Here is a 20,511-nt window from a genome sequence, read left to right as displayed (position 1 = left end):
TAATGAGAGGTAACAAAGTGAATAGAGAATTGACCATCAGTCAGTACAAATTCCACTTCTTATACATCCTATATATGTGTATATTTGTGCATGCACACATATATACATGTATATGTATATACTCAGACATTGGTGTACATATATATATGTATATATGTGTATACATATATATGCTTATATAGTGATGTAGTTGTAGTTTACAACATGTTTATATATTTTATTTAAGTTTACAATAGTTTATTTTATCCCTGTTTTTACAGATGAGGAAAGAGGTTCTTGGAAATTGAGACTTGTCCTAGATCTCAAAGTTAATAAGTATCTGAGGCAGGATTTGAACCCAGTTCTACCTTTCCAAAATCCAGCCCACTCTCTACAAAATCATAACTCTCATTTGTTGACATAGAAGGCTATTACAAATCAAGGTATGATCTCTGCTCCACTAAATCTAGCTGTATTAAAGCAGCAACGCAGAATGTGTTGAAATATGTTTTCAAAAGCTCAAGAGGACACAAGAAATACCCTGTGGAGTCCAGGCTGTTTGATAGTGTTGCTGTCTTGGGTGACAATGCTGGCATGTTTAGTGAGGGGCTAGTTCAACATTCCAGTTTCTCTCCTGGGGGATCTTAAAGATGGCCAGTAGGCATGAGTGCCATGTCCTAGAACTTCATTCGAAGGAACCCCTGGACTGCTCTCCTTAGTTTATTAATAACTCACTTGTATTAAATTGTTTTCTACTTCTGCTTTTCACTATTCCTACCTTCTAGTTACAATGATGAATCTATCAGCATTAATTTCTTTAAAATTTACACAAACCTAAAACCTATTTATATTTTAACCTATCCTTCCATTTAAGATAACCTTTTGATAACATTTATTTTTTTTTTTCTGTAAGGTAGCATTTTCTGCTTTAAAAAAAGCTTAAAAATAAGCTTCTTCCAAGTCTGAGCAGAGATAAACTTAGTATTCTAATGTTCCAGAATGGATGTTTATCCTATGGATATACTCTTCATGACTTCAGTTTTCTTCCCTCTTTTATCCTCCCAAACTTTTTTTTTAAGTTGGTTATATATTGTTCTTTAAAGACCTCTGATTTCAAGACCTCTGAAGGTCTTGAAAGCTATGTCAAAGAAGCAAATAAACTCTGGTAACTAGTAAATTGAAATTTTTTCATACAGATCTAGTGACATAGCAAGACCACATTATCTAAGTTCCTGAAGGCTTCCCTGCAGAGGGACTAAATTCCAGGGGAGTCTTTACGCGGCAACTCTAGAAGGTGTAGAGAAGCTCTGATTTAGAAGGAGTCCCTCCCCAGTGAATTCTCAGTTCCCCTCTATTCAATTAAAGGAAGCTGGGTGGGACAATAGATAAATAGTGGTACAATAGCTTTGGAATTCTTCAGTTCATAAAATACTTATTAAATACCTAGTCTGCAACAGCTGATACAGTGTAGATCACTAGACTTGGAAGGAAAAATTCTGTTTCAAATTCTTTTTTTAGTCTCTTACTAACTTTGTGACATTGAGCAAGTTGTATAAATTCTCTCAACCTCAGTTTTCATATCTACAAAAGGGATAATCAACAAGCCTGTTTATGGGATTGTTGGAAGACCAAATGAGATGTCTATAAAGAAATTTGCCAAAGTTTTAATGGTAAATAAATGTGAGTTCATCTACAAAATGAGCTAGAGAAGGAAATGGCAATCCATTCCAAGAAAATTCCAAATAAGTTCACAGAGTTGGACATGACTGAAATGACTGAACAGCAAATGTAAACCAAGATAGATATGAAACAGTCTCTCTCCTCCAGGAACCTATCCCAAGGAGGGTGACATCGTGTACCTTGTTGATCTTACGCAAATAGATAAATATAATAGCCCTAAAGTAAATTCAGATTTCAGAAGAGAGCACTAAAGGAGTGGGATTAGATAGAAATGAGGAATGGAGCAGGAGATTCCCTCATGTAGGAAGCACCCAAACTGAATCTTGAAAGGTGGCATGGATTCTAAGAAACACATCCTGACATCTATCAGTATTTATTCCATTTTTCATATGAGTGAGAATATCATGATAAAATTAACTCATGATTATATAACATTTGAAGGCTTAATTTATGTCTCCAGACAATCTTGTAAAGTAAGGAAAGAAGAGAATAATTATTTAGTAAGCACCTACTATGTAGCAGGCATTGCCAAGTACTTTACAAATATTATTTTATTTGATCTTCAAAACCGCTCTGGAAAGTCAGGGTTATTGTTATCACATTTTATAATCAAAGAAATAGAAGAAGGCAGAGACTAAATGACTTCCCAGGATTCTCACCCAGCCAGGAAGTACGGGAGGCTTTAAATTCAGGTCTTCCTAAGTCCAGCCCCAGCATTCTATACATCATACCATCTATCTCCCTCTAGGAAGGCAGTTTAAATATTCACTCTCCCTTACCTTGGCCTCTCACAATTTCTATTTTCCTTCAAAAACAGCTCATGTACCACTTCTGACATGAGATCTTTCTTGATTTTCTTAACTGCTGATGCCAGGTGGAGTCAAAAAGATCTAAGTTCAAATCCTGTCCCAGATAGTGTTATTGTCCCTTAACCTTTCACTGAAATGGGGACAAAGATAGCAGCAATCTCATAACAGCCTAGGCAAAGCACATATACATCTTTTTTTTTAAATAAATCTTTTAAGAGGGATGTAAATGCTATCATTAACTATTATATGTATCCACGTAGTTTTCCCTTAGTAAAACATAGACTCCTTTATGGTATAAACTGTCATTTTCCCCTTTTTTAGCCCTTTTTAAAAATCCCTTACTGGTATATGTAGTACAGAGGGATTACTTAATAAATGTTTAGCAATTAATTGTTTATTCCCTTTGACAGATTTTGAAATTAAGCTTCAGAGAGCTAAAACTTATTCCTTAAGATTTCAAGCTAATGAGGATGAGGGTCAGGATTCAGGCCCAAATGTCTTAATCCTCTGCCCAGTGATAGCAGCTTCTTCCCAGCATATAGAGGGCGGCTTCACTATAAAGAAATAATTACAGAAGTATGGTATTTGACTTCAGGGTTCAAAGTTCAGGTTTTATATCATGGCCATTGATCTCTCTTCCTGTCCATTAAAATTACTAAGGGAGCTATAAAAGTTTCAAAACTCTTGTACACTCTATGAGTCACTAAAGTTAATATGTCCAGGGTTGGCAGGAACAAGCCAACTGCCATAAACTGTGATAAGACACTAAGGGTGGGTTTCTTCAGAAATGGTGGGAACCTCCCCCAACTCTATGTGTGTATATCTCTGTTGAATTTAGCATCCAAAGTGGAGGCTGGATAGCAAAAATTAAGCCAATGACCAACTGGCAATGGCAGGCCTGACATACTTATGGCAAAACCCAGGGAAAGCTCCTCAGAGTTTAATGGTACTGAATTGTATAATAGCCTAAGGAAAAGCTGTGAAGGAGTGAGGTTTGTCAGTGATGCTTTGAGATGTACCTTTACTCTGCTTATCTCAATACCCACAGCCTCATCCACTGTCTACAAAGCCCAGTGACCTCAGGTTCTCTCCTTTCATTTCTTTTCTAATCTTGTTCCTGGTAAAGGATCAGGAAAACATTCCTGATAAAGTACAAAGGTCTTCCACTATAAAACTTCAGTATTTCCCCTCCATTTTAACACATCATCAAATCCTTAAGCTAAAGGAATTGTCAATCAAAAATTATTAAATATGTATTATATGCCAGGCATTGTGCTGGGTCTTGGGGTCACCAAGACAAAAGTAAACAGACTCCTCCATTTTAATGAAAGAGACAACATGCACCCAACATATATAGGTATATTCAAAGCACATGTAAAGTAGGGGAGAGGGGATCTAACACACCTGGGGGACAGGAACTGGATTTGAGTGTTGAAGAAAGACAGGGGTTTCAAGAGCTGTGAGCTCCCACCTTCTGACTTAGCAAAGTATAATTCAGTGGAGGAGTACATCTCCCTTCTGACACATCCTGTATGACTATGGCCAAGTCATTTACCCACTCAGGATCCTTTATATCCTCCCCTTTTATTGACACAGGTTTGGGTTTGCATTTGTTCTGCAGGAAAGTTGTATTTTTGTTTTGTTTTGTTTTAAACAGGGATTCCACTAGGATTGGCTGAGCTTACACCCCATCCTCTGTCCTGCCCCATCCTCCGACTGAGCTGGGGCAGGGACAGACCGCTCTCCCTCACAAGATCCTCCTGATGAAGACAGAGAGAAAGAGAAAGGAAATTTGGGGAATCCACTGAGAGAGAGGGGAGGAAAAACAAGGCAGAAGGAGGAGCAGGAAAGGGACACAAAATACTTAAGTTGTCAGCACATTGTCTAGTAAAAAACAGAAAGGAAAACTCTCTGATCTTACCAAATAAAGTAAAAGAAGCAACAGTGACTGAAAGGAGGCTTGAGTCAGCATGTTTTCTTTGATTCAAACTCCTGTGGAAAAACCAGAGATAAAAAAATTAAAAACTTTTCAAACCATCAGTCTTTCCCTTTATAAAAGATCAATGATTTATTTTTTTCCCCTTAAGGTCAGGAAAAAAAGAATTCAGGGCTTGATTTAAAGTCAGGCACATAGGTATGAATCTTATCTTTAACACTTAATTGCATAGTGATTATGAACAAGTTAACTAACTTCTTTCAGCCTCAATTACCCCATCTTTAAAATGGGGATAATAACCTGCCTTAGAGGGGTTGTGGTGAGACTCAAATCCTAAACTAAAGAATTCTCTCTCTCTCTCTCTCTCTCTCTCTCTCTCTCTCTCTCTCTCTCTCTCTCTCTCTCTCTCTCTCTCTCTCTCTCTCTCTCTCTCTTGTTTTTCTTTTTATCCTTCAGTCCTTTTCTTTTTTCCTTCCCTCCATCTTTCTTTCCTTTCCTTACCTCTCTCTCTTCTTCCCTTCCTCTTTTATTTTTTCTTTCTTTCCCCCTTTCTCTTTTTCTTTTTCTTCCTCTCTCCTTCCTTTCTTTCTCCCTTTTCTTCTTTCTTTCTTTCCTTCTTTATCTCTTTCTTCCTGTCTTTCTTTTTCCAGGACCAGCTATTACATGTATACTCTATGTCTCATTAGCTGAATATATACCCAATCTTTCTTTTTACCCTTTCTTTCTCCCACTTTGAGTTGAGGATATATATAGAAAGTGCTTTACAAACATTTAAGCCTCCAGGAGAAAAGAAATTAATCTTAATTAATCCTATAAGTGTACAAATGGGAAATTGGTCCAGGTCCTTGCCTTGTCTACTATTTGTTATCACACCAAATCTTACTTCTGATACATTATTCCTGTGTCCTAATTAACCCTGTGTTTCTTGTCTGTAAAAGAAAAGAATTGGCCTAGATGGTCTCTGAGATTCCTTCCAGTCTGAGAGCAATTCTGGATTCAAGGCAATTCATAATTGCTCTTAAGGTCTGAGAGAAGCATTCCATGGTATTTAAAAAGGAAGGTTGCTGCTTAGATGCAACACTATTTAGAATCGATTCCTCTAAATAATTTTTATGATAATTTTATGATAAGGGTGTATAATGCTATCAGCCACTCAAAACATCTTCACTTCCTCTATCCTCTGGGGTTCATTCCACTACAAAAGCCAAAGATTTCATGATGCAATCACATTATTTTTCTACAGCCCTGTATGGCTGCTGAGGCAGGGATTATTATCCCCATTTGTCAGGCAAGGAAATGAAGCACAGAATTTAGCTAATTGGCAAAACCAGGACTAGAATCTAGGTTGACTCACTTCTAGCCCTGGGCTTATCCTCTTAATTGAAAATTCTTATGCATGAAAAATCAGAGAAGCGTAAAAATTAAGAGCTAGAAGGCATTTTAGAAGTCATGTCAGACAGACAACAACAATAATGCCTAGTGTATATATATAGCATATTAAAGTTTACAAAGTGTTTTATCTTATTTAATCCTCACAACATCTCTGGGAGTCAGGTGCTATTATATCCCCAAATTACAGGGAAGGAAACTGAGGCAAGCAGAGGTTAAGTGAAATACCCAGCTCATATATCTAATAAGTGTCTGAGGATGGAGTTGAACTATCCACTGAACTACCACATGGTACATCATTTTGGAGATCTAGACACAAAGGGCCCAGACACTTTAGGCCCCACGTAGAGACTTTCAAGTCTCCTGCCTGCTATTACCAATCTTCAAATGCTTAAAAAGTCGCTTTCCCATTAGAATCAGTTTGGCTAATATATCTAGCTGTCAAATTAAACTCAGTTTATTTTATCCTTTTGAAAGATCAATTACTTCATTAATTTGAATACCTCTACCATCAATGCAGCCTGAAATCCCTTCTTGCTTTGGTAGATGGATTTTCCAGATACTTTAATGTAAAAAAAATTTTAGCTACTTTATGGCCAATATTTTGGTGAGCATCTTCTATTAAACAAGTCTCTAGACAATAGAAATGACTAAGATGATATTGAAAGCCTCCCTTGCAGACTAGCAAAAAGCTGCCAGCGCTTATTATAACCTGTTGGCTTAGCCTGCAAAAAGCCATAACTCATTGAGACAATGGAAAAAGCCAGAGGTTGGTTTATTTTTCTGTTAAACAGACTGAGATTCTGTGAATCATCTTATTTTTATTTCGTATTTTTAACACTATTAGTTAACAATTCACATTTCGGCATTCATAGTCTTTCAAGGTTTATAAAGTATAAAGTCACCAAAAAAATTATAAGGTAGGTAGTGCAAAAATTCTTAGGCACATTCTTCAGATGAGAAAAGTGAGGTTCTGTGAAGTTACACAACATGCCCAGGGTGTCAGAATCTGTAAATGTCAGAGATAGGATTAAAATCAAGGTTTCCTTACTCTACAATCCAGTATTTCATCTACTATGCCATGCCTAATAAACCCATAAATGTAAATGCCCAATGCACACTAGTGCCTGCAAAATACAATAACCATATTAACTGATCCATCAGTATATATTTATTAAGCACCTATCATGTACCAGTCTTACATTAAATACCAGAGATATCCCCCAAAAGATGAAACAGTCCTTACCCTAAAGAAGTTTATAGACTATCAAAGGAGAGTAGATAGATATAATAGAAAGATAGAGTACAAAGATAGACATAGCTCTATCTCTCTACATATATATGTATGTATGAGATATAAACAGCATAAATACAAGGCAATTAGGGAGAAAGAACACTTACAATTGTGAGAATTAGGAAAGGTCTCATTTAATAAGTAATACCAACTGACCTTTGAAGAAAACTAGGGATTCTAAAAAATAAAGTGAGAATAAAGTACATTCCTGAGATGGAAGACAGACTGTGAAAAGACAAGGAGATAAAGGATGGAATGGCCTATAAGAACACTAAGAAATTGGCTGACTGGACCATAAATAAAAGGAAAGAGACTAATATAATAAGGTTGGAAAGATAGGTAGAAGGCAGGCTGTGAATGGGCTTTAACAAAGAAGTTTGGAAAAAGTACATAAAAGATAACTCAATTTGTATGAGGAAAACCGCAAACACTGCAAATAAGGGATGAAGATACTAATTTGTTGATTGTCTAGACTTAAGAAAGTAAAGGAGAAAATGTTAATAATACAGATTAAATTTTAAAATATGCCTTAGAAACAGTTTGGACATCCAGTTATCAAACAGAGCATTAGGTGATGTAGTGAATAGAACACCAGTTCTGGAGTCAGGAATACATGAATTTAAATCTAACATCAGACACCTACTAACTGTGTGACCCTGGGCAAATCGCTTAATCCTGTTTGCCTCAGTTTGCTCATCTGTAAAAATGAACTGAAGAAGTAAATGGCAAATCACTCTATTATCTTTGCCAAGAAATCCCTGAAGGAGTCATAAAGAACTGGCATGGTTGAAAAACAAACAACAAACAACAAGAAACACAACATTGAGTTAGTAGTACCAAAAAGCTACTGATGTTGAGCAGGGAATTGACATAACCAGACCTGTGCTTTAGGAGTGTTACTTTAATAATACATTAGTGATACCATACTATATAATGATACACAGATTTCTGGGATTTAAATATTTCACTTTCATGAATGGAACTTGATTATTGCCAAACATTTTCGGGTGTTTAAAATTGACATACATTTTAATTCTCAAAGCATTAGAAAGTACAAATGATTTAAAAAACAACTACTTTGAATTATTTTTGGATTTAATTAAACTTGTATTGTTAGCAAAGGATGTTATTTCAAACAAACTAATGGTTTCCACTTCTCAGTAGAAAGATGGGCAGCACTGGACAAGAAGCTGATAACTCACCACTTCACTTTAATGTTGGTGGCGTTTTTGATCTCCTATTTAATTCATTTGAATTTTGAATTGAAATTGAACTCAAATGGGCAAGAGATAAAATAAAATATCAAATAGACCAAAAAAGTATTTTTAATTTTAAATTGATATTCAGGGAAGCCATTTCCTATTTTTGTAAATCCAGAAAGTAAAGACAGAGATGAGTTTATGATTCATGTTTTCTGTCAGATTTATAATGTTCTATTAAGAATAAATCATTGGGAGCAGCTAGGTGGTGATGGATAGAGAGCACCAGCCCTGAAGTCAGAAGGACCTGAGTTCAAATTTGGTCTCAGACACTTAACATTTCCTGGCTGTGGGACCCTGGACAAGCCACTTGACCCCAATTGCCTCAGCAAAATAAGTGAATGAATGAATGAATAAATAAATCTTTGTTCATTGCCATTACCAGCCTTCTATCATGTACTTGGGGACAAAATAACTTGGGGCCTCAGTGTTCCTTTTAATCCAATTATTGATCTTTTTTTGCCAAAATCAGAATGTATTAGTTCTGAATTCAGGTTCTACAGGCTTTCTTTTGATAAGAGGTGGGAGAGCAATGTCTTTTAGAAGATGGAGCTCTCCTTCTGGAATCAGGATAGACCTGGATTGAAATCCCATCTGTAATATTTGTAATCTGGGTAACCTTAGGCAAATTATATAACTTTTTCTGTGCCTCACTTACCTCATCTCTTAAATAAAAAAGGAATGCTCCCTAGGATCCTAATTTATCTTGCCATCCTATTACCGTCAGTTGAGACCCTTTCAAGTAGCACAATACCACTCCTCCTTTCATAACTTAGAATTCAAAAGCTCCCTCCAGGACTAGAGTCCTTATCTCCACAGAGGTATCTTACATGACCAAATGAAGCAGAATTACATAGTTCATTGAAGAGGAAAAACCCTACTTCTACCAGGATTATATAAAATAGGAACTTTAACCTCTCCAGCAAGGCTTTGTTAAACTTTTTCTCTGCATGGAAATTGGTTACATTGAACACTGTCATAAACAAGCCTCTGAATTTGAGTCATAAAGTCCTTTTAATGATAGGCAAGATACACCCTGTTTTAAATTACTTTCAACAAAGCCTGACAATATAGTTTGAGTTTTTCCAAGACAATATTTAGAAGAGGATTGAAGGAAACTTTCAGATAATTTCAGTGATATTTTTGTCTAAATTATCCAAACCAAAAATAAGTATTCTATCTTTTGCCAGGGTCTGTCTGGATAGTAGACCACTGAAGAGTGAAACTGTCAATTTTTGTTAAACTATTATTTTTCCCTTTTTCTGAAGCAGAACCCTAAAAGTCTTTCATATAGCTTTTTTTAAATCTAGTGTATATATATACATATAAGCACCAAATATTGTCCATGGCAACTGACTGGGAAAAGAGGTTCTAAAGTCCATATTCACCAGTGGAAAGACCTTTAGGCTTCCATTTTGTTTGAATGAAAAACCATACCTCTTTAGTTCTAGAAACTTGTTTTGCTGGCATCTTGTTTCAAACAGTCATTCTCAAATAGTGTTTGTCCTGAGGATAATTCATAATTAAGAGAACTATATAATTAGTAGCAACATTGATACCCTTCCTCATGCAGAGACATTAAAAAAAATAAAGTTCTGGATTCATCTGAAGTCCTGCCATGTACCAGAGACATCATGAGCCACCATTCCTCGTCACATTTTAATTTTAGTCCATTCTGTGTTGTTTTTTAAGTGTCCTTCCCCTACTGTCTCTATTCAAGGAACTAATTGGAGGAACACAGTTCATGTTCTCAAAGTCAGCTTTTGGCACTAAAATAACTCTTCTTTCTTCAGCAGCCATTTTGAGATTTCCGAAGGAGGATTGGTTTTCAGGAAAACCTTTTACCTCACCTTTTACCCTTTACATCTACCTTCTAATTTGTAAATTACATTATGAACTCCAAATCTTGCCAAAAGAGAGATTGACAGGCTAGAGACTGGGGCAGTGGTATTCTGGTAAGTATTTAAGAACCAATAGGGGTAGGGGACAATATATACAGGACACACTTTTAAGTTTATTACTAATCTTTTCTCTTTCACTCTCTTAAGTCTAGACAATCAACAAAACAAGAAATCAAGCCCTGATTAAATACTCACATTGAAAATGTGTTAGTTCTCAGAGCCAGTATACATACCCCTATTTAGGAGTCTTTTTGTATTGAACTCTTTATGTGTAATTATGCAAGACAGAAACCATCCCAGTGAAATCACTCATCGAGAATAATTCATTCTTTACATGGTCTCCGATGCACTTAAAAGGAGTTTTTAAATTTTCAGAGTAGAGCAAAAACGTAACAATGTGAACTCTTTACAAATTCTCTTTAAGGGAGCTTTTGTCATATCTTTATCTCAGTAAATACAGTGAATCTCTAGGCTCAGGGTCTCCAAGTCTGTGAATCACTCAACAGACAAGTACTTTTCTGCTACAGAAAGGAGATGACAGATGGGTGTACTACAGGAAGCTGAAAATCATTCATCACAACCTATTCTCTTGATATTTTTAAGTGCTTTGAACTTAGTGCCTACTACTATGGCAGAGTCAGCTGTACTAAAGAGCTGATGGCCAAGGAGCTGATAAATCCCAGAAGTGAATGACTGGAGTGGCTATTTTAAAACACTATGGAGCACACCCAGGTTGCACACACCTGGAATGCATAACCTCACCAAGCTGAAACAACTGCAGGTGTCCTGGGCAACAATTATCTTAGTCCCATTTTGGAGAGCACTAATTTGGCACAGCAAGCATAAGTTAGGATTCATGGTCAGATATGAATGAAGATCAAATTAAAACTCTGCTCACAGCATTCTTCTTTAAGTGGTTTTCAGATAAAATATGCACTTTTTTTTTTTTTTTTAGTTTGGCTAGAAGGTTTTGGCACCAATTATATTACATAAGGATTATTAAGACAGAGAAAGATTTGACTAATTTGCACTCCTGACTAAGAGACCTAATCAAAAGAGAAAGGGAGAGAGAGAAGGCGAGGAAAAGGAGAGGGGAAGGAGGAGGAGATGGAGAGGGAGAGAGGCATAGAGGAAGCAGGAGAGGGAGGAAGAAAGAAAAGAAAGAACGGAAGAAGAAAGGGAAATACTATTGCCTCACAGCACTATTATCTTACCTAAAGAGAAGGGAATGAAACTGAAGGGCTTATTTTCTATAAGCTGTTGGTAGTGGGAAAAACGGGGAGAGAGAGGGAGAAGAAGAGGGAGTTAAAGAAAGAGAGAGGTGGAGAGAGAGAGGGAGACAGAGAGAGAGAGACAAAGAGAGAAAGTGGAAGGAAGGAAGGAAGGAAGGAAGGAAGGAAGGAAGGAAGGAAGGAAGGAAGGAAGGAAGGAAGGAAGGAAGGAAGGAAGGAAGGAAGGAAGGAAGGAAGGAAGGAAGGAAGGAAGGAAGGAAGGAAGGAAGGAAGGAAGGAAGGAAGGAAGGAAGGAAGGAAGGAAGGAAGGAAGGAAAGAAAGAAGAAAATGGGGAGGAGAGGAGAAAGAGAAAGTGAGGAAGGAGATAGATACACTTTTGGAATTTGTGCTAACTTTCACAAAATGAGATATGAAAATTATCCCAATGCTTAAAAATTTGAAATTGCATAAAAAGAAAATAGGGCATGATTATTCATTTTACAAAAGAATTTACAAGTTAACTTTACATAGCAGCTCCCTTAGAAGATTTTTTAAAAGATTTAAATTTTGATTAACTAAATTACCATACAGGCAATTTCAAAGTCCCAAATTATTAGTATTTTTAAATTTAATTGCTTAAATTGTTTTAGATTTATTAGCTTAAGATGACACTCAGACTTTTGGGCCACTCTATATTTTTTTATTTGGTCCTTAAGGAGCTCTATAGGGATAGTCTTACAGAAATCATTTTACTGATTTTCCATTTTAGCTCCCTAAGACTCAGAGCTAGTATATAGTTTGTCCGTAATCACAGGTAAGTGTTGCAAATGGAATTTGAACCCAGGTAGTCAGGACTCACAATCCAGCTTTGCATTCTCAATTTTTAACCTTTGTATCATGAATGCTTCTTCCAACTGGTTTTCAAAAATGATTATATCAGAATAATGCTTTGAGTACATTCTCTAAGAAGATCTGAGAAAGTTTCAAAGGGAAACAAGGGATTTTCTCTATTCCAACCCCAGAAGCCTAATAATACCAGTGGCCAAAGAAGCAGTTTAGAATCATTGTTTCATTGTTTTTAAATGAATTTTATAATTTATTGATTAATTTAAATATTCATTTGCAATTTGTTATTTATTTGCACAAATTCTTACAAGTGCTTTTTAAAATAGCCTTTATAAGTGTGCTTAAAATAATTTTGTTAAGGTCATAAACTCTTGTAATGTCCTGGTGTTTCATTATGATGCTTTTTTGCTGAAAATAAAATTCAAAATAAAAAATCTCCAACTTAGACCCCTATCCAGGGAACTGTTGGAGGTGGGTTTGAAAGAGCCAAAGAAGTTATTTTGTTTTTTTTTAACCTAAAAAGTATCATTGTGGCTTGAACTTTGAACGCAGCAAGGCTTCATTCAATGTGGGTGGTTAGCCCACAGGTTTCCTCTTGCTTAACAGAAACTTAAAGCATAGATAGCAATTGGGTTAAAAGTGATCTCTTGAATTGTGAGGATTTTTTTGACTGTCAGAGGAGAATATATTAATGATATAATAGATCTGAGTCAAGGACCCAAGTACTCGTTATTCCAGTTAAAATGGACAACTTTCTGCTCCCAAGTAAGCTCTACCTTCTCATGCTGTTCTCTATTCCTGGATTACCTTGCATCCCTTTATTCTCCTACTAAATCCCTACCCATACTTTAAAGATTTCTAATCCATAAGTGAATGATTCTTGTCACTAGGTAATGACAACCTTCCTCCTTGTATGTTGTAGACAGTAAAATTTTAACTTTCCACAGAATTGATAATATTATCATAGTTAATTGTGCTTTTTTATTATTCTCTGACTAAAGTGAAAACTCCATGAGAGTAAGACCTATGTAATCTAAATCTTTTTATTTCTCTCAATATTTTGCATAATGTTCTGAAAACAACTAGGTGCTTAATAAGTTTGTGTGTTGAATAAGTGAATGAATTGATGAATCTCTGAAGAAAAAAGTGGGATGACTTCTTGGCTCTTTCCTAATCTATTTTCCCTCACAGTAAAAGAAAAGTGGATTGCTTCTGTGCTCTCTGGAAATTGACTTTGGCATTGAAATCAGAAAGAAATAGCAGCCAACGTTTATTTAATTTTCCTTTGGGAATAAAGGCGTTCTAACTGGGATAGAGTGATGCCATTAACATTAGTGGCCTTTCCTTTCCACTCATGTCTTACAAACTTTGGAGCTCTGTATCCTGCTTCTGAGTGTGTACTTCCACTGTGTGTATCCATTATAATGAATGGTTTAATAAATATGTTTTTGAGAAGTTGTGTTTCCCAATGGAGGAGGATATAACTAATGTCATATGAACTTACCTCTGTCTGGAAGTGGGCTCAAAATCTGAGCCACCTGTTTAAATTTTTTATGGGGCATGTATATTTTGTGAAGGGTATATTGTGTTTCCTGACATTAAAAATAACTTTTTCTGTAGAATTATAGACTGTTAGAACTAGAGCTTAGAGGCAATCCAATCCAACCCTCTCATTTTACAGATAAGACTACCAACACCCATACCATTAAAGTGACCTTTCCAAGGTTATGAAACAAGGTAGAAGAGCCAGGAGCAGAATGTAGGTCTTTTGATTAAAAAAAAAAAAAGAGAGGACAAAGAAAGAGGAGAGGAAGAAGTGGAAGCAGTTGAGGAGGAAGAACAAAAGGAGAAAGAAGAGAAAATAGAGGGAAGGCAAAAGAGGAGAAAAAGTAAGAGGAAGAAGGAGAGAGGAAGAAGAAGAGAAAAAGGAAGAAAAGAAGGAGGAGGAGAAGGGGAGTGGGAGGAGAAAGTAGAAAAGAAGAAGAAAAGGAAAAGACGGAAGAGAGGAAGAAGAAGAGGAGAAACAAGAGGAAAAGGAAGAGAAGGAAGAAAAGGGAAAGGAGGAGAAGAGGAAGGGGAAGCAGGAAAAGGAGAAAATTGATTTTGGATCATAGAACCTATGGAACAGCAGCTAATTTCAAACCTTAGGAAACCATTGGCAAACTGCATTTCCTCTAACTATAGATATTTGAATACTAGATATTTGAGTATCTGTAGATAGTACAGTAGATATTTGAAGTACTAGACTAACATTAATTTCTTAGTATACTTTTTTCTTCTCTCCCCCAGCCCCCAATGGATTGTGTCTTTTCTCCTTGGATTTTAATTTTCCTTTACAAAGTTTTTTTCATATCAGGAAGCTCTTCACATCAGGAAGTCCTTTCAGCTTCCAGCAATTTTAATTGATGATCATTCCTAGCTTCTACTTTTCTGATAAGCCCTGGGGTTCTCAGTTTTTGCAGATGTTTCTAGCTTAGTACCAATTACTTGATGCTAAAAAGGAGATATGTATCCATATTTCAGAAATGGCAAGAGTTCCCTCACATCTTAAGACCAGAATCTTTTTAACTTTCATATAAACAGCAAAAAATCAATTAATTAATAACGGCTGAACACTTGTCCTGAGCTTCCAACAGAAGAAAACCACTTCCTTGAGTTTACCACCTTTTCAAATGAATTCTTAAAAATCAAACTAAATAGCAAGGCATAATGAAGCAAAACAAGCAAACAAAAACCATCTTGTATAAAAAAAAGTAAAATTGAGTTAACTCAAAAATAAGTCACCCTTCCCAACAGTGCTATTATTTACTCTCCATAGGCCAATTCTAAAAGTTTGGTAATCTAGAATTTATTTAATTCTAGAATTCCCACCACAAATTTCACCTTTATGTTTCAGTCACTAAAATTGTATCTATACAGTTAAGAGAGGTCAAGCCTTACCTTTCATTGAGGAAAAGAACAGAAGACGCCTTAAAATATATTTTTTTCTATTACTGTCTTAAGACTGCTTACTTTCTTCCTGTGATCCTCCCTCTGAACTATTTCTAGCCTCTCCTGAACAGTTTCTGATTCATTAGCCTCTTCCTGTACGTTTTGGTCAAACATTAACTATATTTTTTATTGATTTTCAGGGATTATCAAAATGTATGTAGGGTCATAAATGATGCATTACATTCACTCTATGAAGGGATGATTTTGTATTAAAGAAAAATGTAAATTACACTTAATATGTTTCTTACTGGATGCTTTAAAATAAATTTCAGAACTATTTCTGATGCAAAGGGAAATTGGGAGACAAAAACCATCATCATTTATTAAACACCTACTATGACCTAGATGAATCATAGATGTAGACACAAACTTTTTGGTCACAATTTATATTATTTGTTAGTACCAATTTTAATTGTCTTTATGCCAAAAGCGATCAATGATAAACAAAACAAGGAAATTCCCTATAACGATATTATTTGTGGCTCCCCACAAGGAAAAAATTTTGGGGATAAAAAAATTCAAAGTTTATTTTTACCATAAAGATCCAGATGATTATTTTTTCCTACCACGATTGTCCAGAAAATTTGCAGATATATCTTTGACTTAAAAAAATAGAAAACAGGAAAGAGAGAGAGAAGGAAAAAGTGAGGAGAAGAGACAGAGAGAGACAGAGACACAGAGAGAGAGACAGAGAGAGACACACAGAGAGAGAGAGATACATAGAGAGAGACATAGACAGAGACAGACAGAGACTAAAGCAGCAACAGGGAGATAGTTGATTAGCAAAAGAATTGTAAAATGACTCAGAAGGGAGAGGAGTATCTGATACTTGCGTGTCTACTCAGATAAGACTGTCCATCCCCCAAATATGAGCAAAATTAGAAAACCTATTTTTTTCAGCAAGAAAGACAATTAGAACACTTCCCACATATTATATTAATGTATTTATTTTTTGTACTTTTAGAAAATGACCAACCAGAATAGAATCTGTGTTATATGATTCCTTGCTGTCTATAATGTGTATACTTTCTCCAGTGGTACAGATGGCAAAAAATGAGAAGACAGGTGAGTTCATTCTATGTGCTTTTTTTCATTCTCATCCTCCCATAACTTTTCTAAAGAGTTTTCTCTACCTAGTGTGGGACAGGCCTTCCATTGAAGCTTCCCCCTTACTCTTGAAATATAATCAACTCACCTCCTTTTCACATATTTTATTGATGATGTCCCTTATGACAGTTCAGTATTTCTTCTGATGTGACCCTGATGCTTTCCTTAATGCTAACATTTATTGAAGGAAGACTTTTATAGCTACATTTTCCTTTGCTAAAAACAAATTGCCTTTTCTTTTCCTGAGGCTGGGGTTAAGTGATTTGCCCAGGGTCACACAGCTAGGAAGTGTTAAGTGTCTGAGACCAAATTTGAACTCGGGTCCTCCTGAATGGTTGGTGCTCTATCCACTGCGCCACCTAGCTGCCCCAACAAATTGCTTTTAAAGTCACCAATAAATAATAAACTTAATAGGAAATAGTATAGTCAAACTAGGTAGAAGATTGGCAAGAGCTCTGAATCTTGAGTCAGGAAAGAGTGGAGTTCAAATCCAGATTCAGATATTTACTGGCTATGAGATCTGGCAAGTCACTTAACTTTTATCTGCCTCATTTTCCTAAATTATAAGATGGAAGAGTCATAATAGTATCTATCATCAGAACTGTGAGAATTAAATGAGAAAATATTTGTAGAGTTCCTGGCATATAGTAGGTACTTAATTAGTGCTTATTTTCTTCCTTCTTTATAACCTTTCACTTAATAGTGTGACTGAAAATGTGATCCACTATTAAAAAAAAAATTTCCCAAGTTTGTCTACACCTTTCTGATATTTTCAACAAGAGTAATTTTTAAATATTCAACAAAGTAAATAGATGGAGATAAATTGTAGATAATAATAATAATTGGCATTTATATAATGCCTACTATGAGTTAAGCATTTACTAAGTACTTTTGCAAATATTATGTCATTTGATTCTCACAACAAACCTAGAAGTTAGGTGCTGTGATTATCCTCATTTTACAATTGAGGAAATTGAAGCAGACAGAGATTAAGTGACTTGCTCAGGATCACATAAGCTAGCAAGTATCTGAGGTCGAATTTGAACTCAGATATTGTTGACTTTAGTCCCAGGATATCTATCCATATCCTGATAGATAATATTCGTAAATATTTTATAGGGATGAGAAAATAAACTTATAGTTCAATAGTTGCTCATGTATTTTCGTTAACTAATTTTTTTTTCCTTTAGAGGACAGGAATCATCTTTTTCCTTCTTTTGTAATCTTTTCTGCATAAGTTAGAGAATGTTTTAGGTAGAGGGAGAGTGTGGTAGAATGTATAGACCAGGGCTCAATATCAGGAATAATTTGGTTCATATCCCATTCCTGCTACTTTAATAGATTATTTTTTAAGCAACGAGTGAGTCACTTAATTCTCTGAATCTTAGTTTCCTCATCAATACAATGTGGCTAATAATACCTATGGTACCTATCTACTAGGTCATTGATGTGAGATTCCAATGTGAAGTGCTTTGCAAACTTTTAAAAGCCCTTTATAAAGGTCAGCTATTATTATAATTGTTTTGTGATAATGCTTCTCAGTTTTATGAGGTAATACTGGTACTTAAAAACTTCCATGCTCCTCTTCCATAATATTTTGCAAGTAATCTTGGTTGCTATTCCTGTTTATCATCCCTCTCCATCTGACAAAGAGAGTGAATATTATTTTAGTTGTGGTGATCTGGGTGGCTCCTTAAGAAATAATATTATTAAAATGTCTTTACTTTTATTCATTTCCCATTTTTCCAAGCTAGCAGTCTGAATTGTTCAGTTAAGAATTCTTATAATTGCATAGTCTTCTCATTTTTATCCCCCTTTAAAAATAATTATTAATTTTCTTTTTTACCTTTGCTATTACCAGTCATGGGTTTCATTGAGCAGACACAGACAAGTGATTCTAAAATGACAAAGGGAATCAGTTTCTTCCTTCCTGTTAATATATAGCAAATTTCACTTTTATGATGTTATTTAATGCTTAACAAGTATAATGCCTTCCAACTTTTTTCTTGAAGAAAGTGTCAATGATCCACAGGTGTGAACCTTCCAGGGAATCTACAAGCTTTTGAAAGTTTTTAAAACTTAATTCTAAATCATATTTTCCAATATCATAGTTAACATCCTTCTCTATGCCTACCTTTGCATTGGTACCACTGATTATCAAGCTATATGTTGACCTTAGTTTGGAGAAAATTATAAAATCCTTTGTATAATTTATCTATTTTATTATTTGTAATAGATACTAATTCATAAATTTTGACTTTTTTTCATGATAATTATTTGGTTGATTAATTCTCACAACTAAAAGCAAACTGAGTAAGGAGCGTTTCTTGTTGCTTTAAAGTGTATAATAAAACTGACTCTATCCACTTCTGTTACTTTTCCAAGAACCTAAGGGCTGTCTTTCCATTGAGCTATAGTTTCATTTATGTCTTCTGGTTTGATTTTTAGTGAAAATGTCAATATTTGGCAGGTTTACTATCTCCAGCTGCAAAATATCAACTCATTGTCTGAATTGAATTGGCCACGAGGCAAAGATTTTACATTTAGTGCTATCTTCAGTTAAATTCATTTTGATGCATGGTATAAACTAGGTGATTCTTTGCAACCTCTGTTCCTTCTTTGTTTTACCACCAACCCTACAAAATCAGGAGGCTGCTCGGGACTGATTACTTTTATATTTTTGTGTTGTTGTGGTTGTTCCTTCATTTAGTGATCAATCAGAGGGTTGGTCCTCAGTCAATCAGTTAATAAATATTTATTTAGAATCTACTATATGCCAGACATTGTGCTAAGCACTAGAGATACAAAATTTTAAAAGCCCACTTTAGGGAACTTACAATCTAATGGGGGAAAATAATACACAAAAGAAAGTTGAAAGGGAGGGGGTCTGTAATCAGGGCAAAGAGGTACCCACTTGGGCATGTGGTGAGGTAGAATAGAAAGGCTGAGGAAAATCTTAAAGACTGATGAGGTTATCTCAATAATGAGCTTTCTGGGACATGGTAGATAAGTATCAATGTAATGAAGCCAGGTAAGAAATAAGAAGACTTCTGAGTTGACTTTTCTCCTTAAATGGAGCAAAAGATACAATGAATGTGAGTGAGCCCAAATTCAAAACCAGTCTGGCATGGTAGAAAGGAATAAGTATTTATCTAGTAGCTACTATATCCAAGGCACTATGCTAAGCCCTTTTATAAAATATTATTTCATTTGATCCTCACAACAACCCTCAGAGGTAGGTGCTATTATTTCTCTCCAGATACAGATGAGGAAATTGAGGCAATTTTTTTAGAGGTGAAGTGATTTGCCTAAAGACATATAATTGGCAAGTCTCTTTGAATTCATCTTCCAGTGCTCTATCCACTGTATCAATAGCATCCACTAAGGCTGTTAGAGTCTGACCTCTACACAGTTGATTTCAATAACCTAGAGATACATCTAGTGCCACAATGAGGCACTAGAATAAGACTTTGGTGGAAACAAAAATGGTAGATTAAAATGATAAAAGGGATAGAAGTCTTAGGAAAGTCCTCTTTTGGATATCAGACAAATTTTTATCCTTCTCTAATTATGGGAGTTTACACTGAGAATGGAAGCCAATGCAGTGATATACAGTATATTTCTGCCTTTTTGCTTGCTTTGTCTGACTTAGCAATTTCACTTTAAGCTCCTTCAGAGCGATAATGACATTTTTCCTTTGCCCTCTTTAGCACTAAGTATTCACAAAGAATGTGTAGAAAAATTAATCCATTCATTTTGAGGTGTTCCCCCCATACACACTCCTTGCCAACTCTTCCTATGTGATTCTGGAATTGGAGGGAAGGATTATGTTTGTGCCAAGTGGTATTTGGAAACCCTGAGTATGTAATTGTCAAGTCATTTATTCAATAATTAGCATAAAAGTGAGGTCAGGAAGTCCGAAAAGGGCTCAATTCCATTTGCATCATAGTAAAAGCTTCTCCATTTAGTGAAATTAAGTAAAGTGAAGCCAGGAACTTCCCAAATTGTTCTAATTTCACCCTTTTCAATGAATTGAATTAAATGACCTTGTGGTAGAGAATTAAAGAGTTTTTCTTATCAGGCTTAGTTTTATTTTCCACAATTCTTA

At 35.4% G+C, this 20,511-nt stretch overlaps 1 protein-coding gene across 1 annotated transcript in view; it reads right to left on the bottom strand.

The window, feature by feature from the left end:
* Positions 1–15,361, bottom strand: part of CDH17 (cadherin 17) — a 69,048-nt gene extending 53,687 nt beyond the window's left edge. The window contains exons 1-2 of the mRNA XM_074269519.1: positions 15,246–15,361; positions 4,390–4,460 (exon numbers count right to left, since the gene is read on the bottom strand). Coding sequence (XP_074125620.1) covers positions 4,390–4,440 — 51 coding nt within the window. The 5' untranslated portion in view covers positions 4,441–4,460; positions 15,246–15,361. The remainder of the gene's footprint in view (positions 1–4,389; positions 4,461–15,245) is intronic.
* Between the last annotated feature and the right edge of the window lie 5,150 nt (positions 15,362–20,511).

This window comes from Sminthopsis crassicaudata, chromosome 1, assembly GCF_048593235.1.
Source record: "Sminthopsis crassicaudata isolate SCR6 chromosome 1, ASM4859323v1, whole genome shotgun sequence".
Taxonomy (NCBI): Eukaryota; Metazoa; Chordata; class Mammalia; order Dasyuromorphia; family Dasyuridae; genus Sminthopsis; species Sminthopsis crassicaudata.
Note: the sequence above shows the minus strand (reverse complement) of the source record. Positions and strands in the feature narration are given on the sequence as shown.